Source organism: Limulus polyphemus, unplaced genomic scaffold (genome assembly GCF_000517525.1).
Source record: "Limulus polyphemus unplaced genomic scaffold, Limulus_polyphemus-2.1.2 Scaffold140, whole genome shotgun sequence".
NCBI lineage: Eukaryota > Metazoa > Arthropoda > Merostomata > Xiphosura > Limulidae > Limulus > Limulus polyphemus.
The window spans coordinates 683642-697126 of record NW_013665750.1 but is presented as its reverse complement, the minus strand read 5'-3'; the positions used below and the strand labels follow the sequence as shown (position 1 = coordinate 697126).

The 13485-nt window shown below is 33.4% G+C and overlaps 1 protein-coding gene across 1 annotated transcript; it reads left to right on the top strand.

Annotated features, from left to right (window-relative positions):
• Positions 1–2902: 2902 nt before the first annotated feature.
• Positions 2903–10730, top strand: LOC106474602 (serine-rich adhesin for platelets-like). The gene is made up of 2 exons (XM_013935295.1): positions 2903–7219; positions 10677–10730. The coding sequence occupies exons 1-2, from the start codon at positions 2903–2905 to the stop codon at positions 10728–10730; spliced, it is 4371 nt and encodes a 1456-aa protein (XP_013790749.1).
• Positions 10731–13485: the final 2755 nt, after the last annotated feature.

Here is a 13485-nt window from a genome sequence, read left to right as displayed (position 1 = left end):
AACTCTAGTCTTTTCTAGGCGCCCTCTTTTTTTGTATATAAGCCCGGCAAATAAAGCGGAGTAATAATTGCAGATAGACAGATAACCGAGTCAAGTGAGCGGTAGTGACCGTAAGTAAAGTGCGTAAATCGTTGTGAATTATAGTGTGTTTGTGTTATAAATTAAAGTGACTGTGGAAATTCTGTGTATTGCAAAGTTGTATTGAGAAAGAATAAACTAGTTTTATTTAAGAAAGGACATATATCGCTTAAGTTCCTCGGGAAGAACTTATACCGGAAATCAACAAACGACCAAATATGCAAAAGTTCCTTTATTGTCGAAAATGAGCTATTGATCTGTAAATTACAACTTTCCTGACTGTAGGGTTAAACACTCGCATTGCATTTGATTAGCGGGAAAGTTAAGCATACTCAATGACTTTTATGAAAGATATAAGGAAACGTGTGTTCAAGCAAAAACGTGATACTGATTAACCAAATAGCTTATAATTTACTCGTTGTTTGACAAATATAGTGAAACACAACCGACTTAATTACAAAACCAGTAGTTTAAGTTCTTCATTTTTAGTTTGTAGAGCATGTACTAAAGTACTGGTACTTTATTAGTTAAATTTACAGACACGGAGGTTTCATAATTTTTCGATTCAGCAGTTGGTCTTATATTTTGTTCAATGAGTTACCATAAGAATACAACCATGATGTTTTAGGTTATTATTTCATCTGTAGTACAGTTTTTTACAGTCTAAAATTTTGATAACACATTTTTAAATCTAATGTAGAATCAAGCAATCCAAGCGATACGTATTTTTTTACATGAATTCAAACTATATATTCGTTTCGATTACTTTTCTTTTTCCTCAGTTTTATTGAAAAACATGAAGGAAAAACATAGTGAGAACTGTAGTAGTCGTGTCTTTAAATCAAATGTAATAATACGCAGATTTTGTCTCTCCTGAAAATGATTGCGCACCTTATTATCTAAATGCGTGTGTGTGCGCGCAATTCATTCAACGAACATAAACAAAAGGCAGATGTAAATATACCTTAATAGATATTTTGTACAATACATATTAAAAGCTTCTCAAAGTTTTAAAAAAGCCTAACGTTAGGTCGTAGCTATACAATAAGTTATTTGCATTTTGTATACCAAGGGTACCGAATCCCGATTTTTGGCGTTATAAGCTCTCAAGCTCACCGCTGAGACATCGGGGGACTTTTTTATATAACCAAATTTCATGCCATAATGTTTCGTACATAAAACTATAAAGGTTCTGTCACATTTGTAATTTATCTGTATACTTTTTAATTTGTTTATGTTATTTATGTTTGTGAAGTTAAGGCAGTGTATTAGGAGACACCTTGTTATACAAGTCATTAAATAAAATGTAAAATTCACAAGGGTGGAAATAAACTTACATGCTTTCATTATTTCTAGGTAGCTGTATTTTTAATGTCGTAAATTTGTAAATAAACTAGTTCTTTTATGAAGGGTATTAAATCATCAGTTTCCTTAAACTACAGTTAATGATATAAAAGTCTCTCAATGTTTCCATATCAACAGTTCTTTTCTTTTAACCATCGCGTTATTAACGCTGTGGGAGATTGTGAGTGATATGTAAAATGGACGATGTTGTTTATACTACCGTCAGACGTGAAAACTTCACTACAATCCTTGCGCATGTGTTGGACTTATGACATCATTCTGTAAGCTAGCGCCATCTGCTGGTTTATTGATACTAAAGCAGTAAAGAGCGCGGTGTTTTGGCGTCCATTATACGTTTAACACGGCTAGGGCACGCTATACCTGTTCGTCGCGGTGTTTGACATGTACCTTCTTAGTATCAAAAAAATGATCGCGATGGGATCCTTTCGTGTCTATACTCTGTCTGCACCAGCATATACGACAGAATTTTATTTTCCTTTAAGCTGTTGTCAAACCCTACGTTCTACTGTGGGCAGAGAACTTTGAAAAAGAAGTACGACTTGGTTTACTTGAAGACTGGCCTAATATACGGTGAAGAAGCGAACACTTATGGGTAAGGCAACATGTTGATGTATTAACTTTCACTGTAAAGACTTGAAAGTTGAAGCACAACCTGGACCCGTCAAGCATTACTAGTACTACGCCAAAACCTTTTTTCTTACCAAACAAATGTCATATTTGATGCTCAACAATATAAATTGAATTTTTATTAAGAGTATCAATATAACGTGTTTTTCGTTTTTTAATTCTATGTCTTAACTGAATTACTTAAAGTCGATTTCTATTATCTTGAACTGTGAAAAATATTCTGTGAACGATATACTTAAATTTGAAAACCCAACTGCCCTATTACATCAGTATTATCAGTTCCATTAAAAGTTAGAAATGTTAAATTATAATATCAACAGGGTCTTAGTGTACTCTTAAGATATTGCCATCAATTTGATTTCAAAATATCATTTGAAGCGAAATAGACAGCAGCTGACACATTAATTTACACAAGTGATGTTTAAACGACCGAAACGCCGTTACAGATACATTTGATTAAGATTCTTTAATAAATTCAGAAGTCTGTCAAAATAGTGTTAAAGGTAAAGCTGTCTCAGATCTACATGCAGTGATTTTTTCATGTGGAAGAACCACCTCCAGAAGCATTCAACGACCCACGTATGTTTTTCACTTATTGAAATTAATGAAAAAAGTAAATTTAAAGTACATCAGATTCAGCGAGAAAGAAAGAGAAGGCTAAGAACTTAGCATAATACTTGAAGAAAAAGGCTTATAATGTAATATGTATTCAGTAACATTTGTTATACCAACAAACTTTTTTAACTGATGACCATTCGTAATAAACATTACTTAAGGTGGATAATTTTTACGACTTTCTGAATAACTAACATGTAATCGATAATTGTACCGTATGACTGAACAACACAAGCCATCTACCATTTTTACCAGGGACAGGGCACAAGAAATCAGTGGAAGAACTTCCACGGTACAAGAAGACCGCATAGAAGGCCACCACCCTGCGGCTATCGGTAGCTTGATGATCCCTGACCCATCTCCAACTTTAAGCAAAAATCATAGTTCGAACATTAAACCCAAAGAGAATTATGATGCAACCGTGAATTTATACAATCAGCATGTATCATCGAGCTCCGAAATAAACGTAGTACTTGATATATCAACACAATCAGCTGTTACTAAGAAAGAGAGGGAGGAGCCACCAAGAAAAGAGATGCCAAAAATAGCTGTCTCAGCTCAGAAGAGTGATGATATCAGTAATGAGTTGAACAAAGGCTGTGGTGTGCTACTGGGCGATGTTCACACACCACTGAACCAACCCCAGTCTTCTGTTAGGCCTAAAGCACATTCCCTACTGGAAGGTCAATCTCAGTCAGTTTGTTCTTCGCGTCTTGAGATAGCGACCTCATGTTTGGAACGGAAATCGAATGAATCAAACTTAAGTACCGACGGTGCTAAATATGGTGCGCTTCAAGGAGACTTCCACAACAACAGTAATGGATTTATATGTGATAAAAATACAAAGACTGAGTTATATACTCAGACAGCTCCTATATACTGTGTAAGTGTAACCTTACAATTAGCTGATTCCTCCCAGAAGGAAAATTGTTGTGCTACCAACAGAAACAATGCGAGTGGTAGTGTTTCTGATGATTCCGAGCTTTCTACTTCCACAACGTGTCCAATCTCGTCCATAAATTTCCACGGGTATAGTTTAACTACCGGTGGAAATTCACTGAACAAGCAAACAAATCATGAGAATTTGAGTGTTTCTAAATCTAAAACCCAACAGCATGATGGTGGGAGAGATGAGACTAAGACGAACACATTTGTCTTTAGTGAGTCATCGTGTCTTGATAAATTTCATGAGGAAACCACCTCAAACTTAAATTGCGACAAAGACCGGTCTTCTACTGCAGAAGTCAAACAGTCGTCTCTAGACGAAATATTAAGTTCTTTGGAAAAAATACGCGATGAGTTCGAACTATCAAGTACCGAGCTTGAAAATACAACGACTTCTAAGACTCTTTCAGGCAAGGAGGCACCAGTCGCGTCTTTAAGTGAGTGCTTCTCAGGCTTTAGAGAAGCAAAATTCGCGAGTGAAAGCGCTACGAACAAAGAAGTAGTGCATGCGCTGGGATGTGAGTACGTCTTTGCGGATTTAAGTAAGATATCGTGTGACAACGTCTCAGTGAACAAGCCTGAGCGTCATAACAGCACGTGCTTCTTAAAACATCCAAGCGAAAGTATTGAAAAAAACTATGTTACTAATTCAGAAAAAGATAGTTGTTGGAATAGTTTCTCACTGTGTGATACACATCATTCAGAAAATGCATCAGAAATGTTGAGTTCGCCCTTGCTTTCTCAGAAGCCATGCGTTAATGGGTTTACTAAGTTTTTGTCACAGCTAAAGGTGAAATGTCGAGATCCACTAAAAGCAGAGAATGCTGTTATAATGAAAAAGTGGGGATTAAATGACTCTCAACAACCATCCATAGATGTCTATGAAATAAAGAAGCGTGTCCCTGAATTATTGTTGAATCAAGATCAGTCGAATAATAATTCAGAATTTGTGATATGTCAAGAAAAAAGTGAACTTGACACAGCAGCTGACTTAAAACCAGGTCAAATAAACTATGAAATTCTAGGAGGGAAATCAGAAATAGCAACAAAAAATAATAATAAGCCACCTGAACCAAAAGTAGAACAAATTCAACACATATTAGCAGGTCTGGATTTTTCTAAATACAGACGAGGTCGAAACATTTGTGATACTGACGAGCAAGAAAACAGCTCTGTGGGTATGGAAAGTAAACACAGCCAGAACATTGACTTGAAAGCAGAAGTTGAACATATCGCAAGTCATCACATCGGTATTGAAATGGATACCAGTAATGATAACGTTAGAATCGTCGATCAGTTAGAGTCACAACAAGATCGTTCTGTTGTGGTGAATAATACTTTCTTAAAACAAGATGCTGTACTGTTAGATGTTGTGTCGTTTTGTCCAGAAATAAAGAGATATAGGAATGAAAAGGGTAAAAACTCTGAAGTTTCCAAGAATATAAACAAATGCATAAACTCTAATTCTTTGTTTTACCAACATAATGTAAAAGAAAGTGAGAGATTCTTGGAACAAAGCGGGAAAGATGTAGCAGACAGTTCTTCTCCTTCCCTGTCTCATAATTTAAAAAAAGATGTAGCAGACAGTTCTTCTCCTTCCTTATCTAATCACAATTCGAAAAAAGATGCTGCAGACTGTTCTTCTTCCCTGTCTCATAATTTGAAAAAAGATGTGGCAGACAGTTCTTCTCCTTCCCTATCTAATCACAATTCGAAAAAAGATGTGGCAGACAGTTCTTCTTCTTCCCTGTCTCATAATTTGAAAAAAGATGTTGCAGACTGTTCTTCTTCATCCCTGTCTCATAATTTAAAAAAAGATGTAGCAGACAGTTCTTCTTCTTCCCTGTCTCATCATGATTATAAAGGGAAGAGTGAGAAACTCAAAAACGTGAGCGAAAAAATAAAACCTACATTATATAATTCTTCTGCTAAAACATTTATTTTCAATGCCAACGATGCTCTAAAGTGTAATAACGGTATAATGCGAAAGTTCTCTCCAATAAACAGAAGCTCTTCTTTTCCTCAGGTAAAAGTTTTCTCTGATAATTCATACGAAAAAACAAAAATCTCTTCAGGAAAAAGCCAACCCACGGAATTCAATCAACAATATTTATCCTCTCGGCGTATATTAAATAATCCGTCAACAGTTGTTGACAACAATAAATATATTGATACTGCAGCTCAACAAAGTGATCTTCAAGTTATCAGTAGCGATCTTAACAAATCTGATCTTTCAGTAGATTCTGCTATTGAATCAGTTAATGAGGAAAATTTCGTTGTTGATTCGGATTCTTATCTAAACGATAAACCTTCGAGTTACAGTATTTTACCCCCCACAAATAAAACAATGCTTCTGTCTGACGAGTGTAGACAATTTAGTGGTTCTGAAATTAACAAAGAAATAAAAGTCGTGCGACCTTTTAAAGTAGATTTTAAGCCTAATTTTCAAGAAGTCAAAAATGAAGATAATGAATCGTTGTCGTATCCCTCACAATGTCGTAAGTCTGTACTAGAGGAAGAAATCCAACAATCTAGTGCTTTGGATATTAATACGTTAAGCCCTATTGATACATCACTAACATTAGCTGTAAGAAGTCTTCCTCAAAAAAGTGTGCTATCTTTATCGGACAGTTACTTTAACAGGGATGTAATTGTTGGTCATGAAACATTTGAACACACGGTTGGAATGATCACTCATTCTACCAGCGAGATGTGCTCTGCAAAACGATCTGAAAAGTTGTTGAAAAAGAAATACCATAGTGATCCTAATGGAAGTATTAACAGAGAAAGTGTGGAGTTCGATGAAATCGTTTCACGTTACAAAAGTGAGCCCGTACTTGGAGATGGTAATGAAGAGAGACACCAACATCAAATAATGTTACGTGGCAGAAAAACACCCATTGAGCTATATAGCCTTGCCAGTCTCATTCCACAACAGTCTTCAAGTCATGGTTTTGGTAACACGAGTTCCTGCTTTTCGAAACAGCCAAGTTTTGCAGAATGTGCAAATAACTGCAATTTAGAAAAAGAAAAACTTTCCAAAAGCCCTGATCAACAAATGCGTTACTCAAAGAAACGCCTACGTGGTCCTTACGGTGAAATGTTGGAGGAAGAAATGAGAAAATCTGGGGAAAAGCTAAAACACAAAATGGACGAGGACCTTCGTTACTTAGAGGAAACGAGTGAAGAAAGCACATTGCAGAAAACCACGTATGCCATTGAAACATCAGCTAAATTTTCTGAATCTGAACTTCATGTTCGTCCATTCCATCTTCCAAGCAGCCAGTCTTTAGATCAGGTAGACATTCAAAAATCAAGTACATGCATTGATACAGACACGTGTAATAAAAATACAAGTGCTAATATTCTGTACGTGCAAAGTGGAAAAGCATCAACACGATTGATATCCTCTATAAGTATGTCTTCATTCTCAAGTGATTCGACTTATAGCGAAACAAATACAGTGATATCGTCTGAAGATACTGCAAAACCAGATAGACTTCTTACTGCGGACAACTGTGGCGCTGCTGTTTTGCAAAACAAGGACCACTATAAGCTTGAACGTGTAGTATCTCTAAAGAAACATCAGGTAAGACTGCTATGTGTTTCAAGTTTTTTGCGTATGAATTTTATTATGATCTAGTAGTTGCATAAAAATGAAATTTCCTGTCGTCTGTTAGAAAAAAATAATTATAAAGTTAAGTAACCACAAAATTAGCGATGTTTTAAAAGAAAATTAATAAATGTATAGGAGATTTGGGCATAGGAAGAATATAAGTATGCGACGAAATGTCACATATATTACACTTTATTTATAAAGTTTATCAAAGTTCGGTAAATCAAAGCCATTATTTCGTATTAGTACTCTTAAGATACTTTGATTTTCTGATAAAAATACAGGAAAGTTGTATTTTATTTAAATATCACGTGGAAAAAACAACAACAACATCCAACATCATAATGCCAAAACAATTTACCTGTTAAATTATTAATACATTAGTAAATCTAGATGAGCAAGTGATAAAGAAATCTATTAGTTTTCGAGATGTAATTTAGTACAGGCACTATGGATTCGATAGATCACTTCTGTGTACGAAGTAGAATAGAAAACTCTTCGCCATAGCAGAAATTTCTTAATATATTCATTATTATGGTACCGTTAGTAATATTATAATTCGTTCTTAATGAAAAATTTTATTTTATGATTACCTTTGTAGTTGTTTAAAGATGAAAGAAATGTATTGATACAGCGTTTTTGTTTTTTGAAAATACAGTTTTGGCCAGCTATCGTGAACATTGTTAATAGAAAATATTAACTTTGGTTTAGAATTTAAAGCAACATTTAATCTGTATTAATAATTTTCTGTTTTCTCATTTACATTATGATACATTATGGTGTGAAATTCTAAACATATGCATATACAAACACATCTGTAAGAGTTTCTTTCATTATCAGGTTTATCTTAATACGCATTCCGTGTATGTATTCGATTATCAACCAACAAATAAAACTTAGCTAGTTTTAAGAAAATAAAATGCTGCTACAGAAGTCATTTTACATGAAGAATATATCTCAAAAATAGCAGTAAAAACGAAATAACAACATTGAATCTCTCTCCAGTTTGGAAACTTTGTTAGTCATTCCGATAATCTCTCATGACTTTCCGAAACAAACTTGTGTTTTGTATTTACGGGTAATTTTGGAAAGTTGTTCATAATTCTCGTGAATCACGCTTTTTAATTTGGAAATAAAACACTTCCTTCTCATACTGTCAAAAGTAGTTTCATAATATAACCAATTTTTTGACATTGTCCCATCTTTCAATTTGTAAAAGCAGAAGAAATAGTTTTTATTCAGTAAACGGTATTGCATTTGCTTACCATTTGTTTCCGATATGTTTCTATAAGCGTGCATGATATCGAACAGCGTTTCTCAACCACCGGTTCGTCACAAACTAACTTGAACTTCACAACAACATGAAAAGTATGTTCTAGGATAGTTTATGAGACCTGTGCAGTAAAAGTTGTTTAATATGCCACTGTGACCGTACAAGGCTGAAAAGGAACGTAATGAAAATACATTCCCTGTGTAAGTTGGACGAATGTCCAATATTGTGTCTTTGTGTCTAACATATGAGACACAACATTATAAGTGTAAATCACACACTTGCATTATTAAGTATTCTACGGTGAAGGCCATCTCAGTACTATTGTCAAACAGAATATATGAGGTTTTGATATGATGTAAGTACATATCTTACGACATTCGTGAACACAGACAAAATTACATCTTATCATATCTGTCATGGAAAAAACACACGGCTCCGTATTGTCCTTGGACACATAGAATGAAATGTGTATAACAGAAGTAGAAAAACTTAAAAGAGTATCTTATTACATATTTTTATTTGTGTTTATAAATATTAATCTATTAAGTAGCTATCATTGCATATTTAAGTAGTACAAATACTTTTTTTCCATTCAATGTTTGTAACCTTCTTATGTCTACTACAGACACCGTGAAGATGATCGAAAATTCATTCACGAATTTCATTTTGAACGAGATATGATCGGAATCTGACTTGCCTGTTTTGAAAGATTGTTTTCATTGCTAGTCTTTATCAGTGTTCGCATAAAGTAGTATATGATAACTAAAGTAATCGGTTTATTATAGATTAAACCTATTCATAAAAAGCAGTTACGAAAGAGAATACTACTAAGCTTAAAATTCATTGTTAAATCTTATTTACCATATTTCTTATAAAGAAATTATCTATGTAATAAAGCTCATGTTAATGATATATTAAGCGCCAAGTCATGGTAAATGATTCAGGTATTTGACAAAAGTAAACAAAAACAATACGTCCTATAATACTAATTGTGAGCTTCTTTAATGTTTTCACGTATATCTTTAGCATCAACAGAAAAAAAAACCCATTATAATAGCGTATAATATCGCTTAATTCAGTGCTATTTCTGCTCTTTCTCTTTGACCCTAATATTATTATCAAATAACGAGTTTAACGCTGCTCACGTTTGTTTCTTTTGCCTATAAATTTATATATTATTTTCTTTAAAAGTGTTGGAATTGATTATTATAGCGAGTGTTAATGCAATTAGCTTCATGCAAATGTAATAGTACAATTCTGCTGTTAACACGTTTACATGCATCGTGTAAAAACAATACTTATGATATGAGTTATCTGCATTTTTTTTGGGGGGGGGGAGTTGTTCATTCGAGGAGTTAATAAGATTAGGTTTTGGTTTTATTACCACTGAGTTATCGCGGGAGGTGTATGATTAGTGGTTTCACTTACATAAGCAACAAGCGTAATAGACTCGTTATATGAAATTGAGGATTTTATGTTCAAGGTTTAAGATGAAGTACAAACAAATTTGGACTCCTACAAGAATGTCGGATGTAGTTTTGAGCTTAATATGTCTGATATGTAAAAAAATGTTATATTTTGATCTTACAAAGTTGAAATAATATAGAATTTATCAACTTTCAAGTTAAACTTATTTATTGGAGTTTCGGTTTTTTATAGGTTAGTAAAATTAGTCACTAGTTTTATTACTTCTACTTCCACCTTGTTTCTCATATTGCATACACTGATTTTTAATGAAACGTTTGTAGGAAATTGTAACATATGGGTAAATGATCTAAGATGGGTTGGGAAAGTTAAGTAGAAGAAAATTAAAAATGGCGATATTTCCAAGCGGAGACTTGGTCATATAGTTATAATTATATACTCTTCACTTTGCAGTTCTAGAATATAATCAACTCTTAAATACTAGCAAAGAAAATACAACATTTTATAGTTTTTAGGCCAAATGTTATAATATTTAGGGAAGTGGAACAACAAATATAAATTTTTTTATTACTTTATTATAGGATTTGACTGAAGGTTTTCAAATTATATGTCTTTTAATTAATTTGATTAGGTTATATAAAAATTGACAAAGTAAGCTTTCTACATTTTAGTTTGAAATCAAAATTGCATCCTAAGAATATTCGATACTTTTATTCAAATTTCGTTTTCTAGGTTCACATTTTTTCTACTTCTTATGGCAATCGATTTGGACTTGATAAAGAGTAAGAGTGACTACTTACTGTGTTTGTAATTTACAGAACTATATTTTTCCGTTTGTATTGATGGTGTAAAACGTTTTTCCATTTTCGCTGAGTAAGATTCTTTTTTTTTTTTTACATATTAGTCCATAGCTTCTTTTATCGTTAAAGTTCGTTGTTTACATAAGCATCTTTAAACAGGTATTGGTAGGCTCTTCTTAATGATATTTTCCTGTGATTATGAATACTTACTCTCAAAGACAGAATGGCCTTACCGTTAGAGATTTTAAGGGCTGCGACTTAAAAGGTAGAATATGTATATTTGTATTTTCTGCCCGGCTTGTTTGAGTAATTTGAATTCCTTTGACTATTTTGATAATTTTGCTGTCATAGCCCTATTACCACCACTAGTTTGAAGAACGAGACCTTTTATTGTATATCTGTTATAATTAAGCTTGCAATTTGTTTTAACGAGTTGGCTTAATTCAGTTTACTCTTAAAGTTATTCTTATTAATTAATGTCCCCTGATAGCCTAGCGGCAAACATTCTCTCTTATAATGCTAAAAATTGGATCCTCCATTGGGGCAGCGATAAGTCTACGGACTTACAACGCTAAAACCCGAGAGTTGCTTCCCTTCGGTGGACAAGCAGATAGTACAATGTGGGTTTGCTTTAAAACAAAAGAAACAAGTTGAAAATCAGGTTTCGATACCCGCGGTGGACAGAGCACAGATAACCCATTGTGTAGCTTTGTGCTTAACAACAAACAAAACATACTAATCCATATTCGAGCTTAATCCCCAAGGAGTAAGCGCAAGTAAGAATCTTGTTTAACTGAACTTAACACAACTTAATTAGAAAAAAAACCTTCAGTTACAACTTGTTTGAGTCAGACCTTTGAGAACATATATGTTGAGCCCTTAATACTATATGTTTACAAGTAAATTATTTGTGTCTTAACTTATTGCATCTCCTTTATAAATGTGTATAAGTTCAACATAAGTAACCTTATTAAAGCATCTACTTTTATTACATGTGCCGATGTTTCCGTTTATCAACGTTATATTTTAAGATGTTCCCACATATAAAAGCTATCTTTAAGTGGGAATAATTACATCATTGTTCCCACTAATTTTGGTTTTACTGCTTTTCATCAAAATGTATAGTCACAAAATATTGTGTTTTATTACACTATCTATAGACGACAAAGTTTCAACGAAATTATAATTTGTTGTTAATCGATTGTTTCTAGGGGTGAACCAAACTTTTCAGTTGATCATTTAGCGTTTTTGTCCATATGCTCTTTAGTAAGTACCTGTTTAGTGTCGAAAGATGTGCGTGACAGCAGGTGTAGTTTTTAATTCTTACCGCAGTTAAGATTTTTTACTTGGCTAAAATAAGGTATGATTGTCTATAACCAAAATTTCCTCAGCAGGAAGATTTCGTTATTTGATATGTAAATCAACCTCAGTATTGTGTCACATTAACTTCATTTCTTAGGCTTAAAATTGCTTTTGACTCGTGTTTAATTACGTAATCAGGTAGGTATACTATGCTAGGCGAGGCCTTTGATAATCGCAATAGTATTCATTATTGCTAATGGTTAAAGTAAACAATATCGATGAAAACTAGCTAGAGGCAGTAAACGTTACAGTTCGCTGAAGTTGTTCATATCTAAAAATTACTGCTAGTTATAGTTGTTACAGGAACTGAATGAAAAAACCCCTTCACCAAGAGCTTCCTACACAATTTATTTCTGAATATCCAATGAATAGTTTGAGAGACTTCACAAAATCGTAAATATGTTTTACAGGGCTTCTTCACAGTGACGGTTTTGTATCGTGCCTTTCTTTAGGCTATGAACGGAAAGACACAGATCTTTGTAATGCGAAATGTACACAGAACTTTATTATTTCTTTTGATTCAGAGTCGTAATATCAGTTGTCATATCAATATCATCCATTCATACCGCCAGTGAAGAACCGCGATACAATGGCATATTGTACATTAGATTTGCACAGCTCCTATAAATTCATATTAATTGTTCTTAACTTATAAACAGTAAATCAAAAACGTTTACTGTGATTTCTCTAACTCAAAAAAGAAACAATTCGTATACTGTATACGATACTGCTTTGCTATCTGATAAAAAAGTTGAAAGCATAAAAAAGGATAATCATATATAAAACCTTTCGTAATTTGTACTGGTAATACTTATGTATTCATGAGAGAATAATTCTGACAATTTATTCGAAAAAAGTTTGCTTGTGTAGCAAATTTCCTTTTGTGTTGAAGTAAGAGGAGGGGGCAAAGATTGCAAGAACCAGTTAAGTAAACAGTGTTCACTGAAATGCTTGATACTTAATAAAGGATTAAACCTAGAGTAACCGTTACATAGAAATGTTCAAATTACATTTGCGTGTTTTACTACATCTTTTTTGTGGAATTTTATTTCATATAATATAGAAGCTTAGTTTGAGTTGACCCTTGGATCTATGGCAAAGGTTGAATATTATCTGTTTTCCTAGTTGTATTATACAATGAAATATAACTCACAGAATATGCCGTAGTGTTAGGTGATTACAGCATTCTAATGAAAAACTACTAATTAAATAAGCTAGTAAAAACATCTAATGGACATTCTGGTTGGTAGGGTCATCAAAAACAACGTGTCGTTGAATGATGTTAAGTTCCTTTTTTTATAGGGCCAAACAACAGTTTTCTCCAAAGATATCTTTATCTTGATTAAAAACTAAAACAACGAATCGACTGTAATATTTAA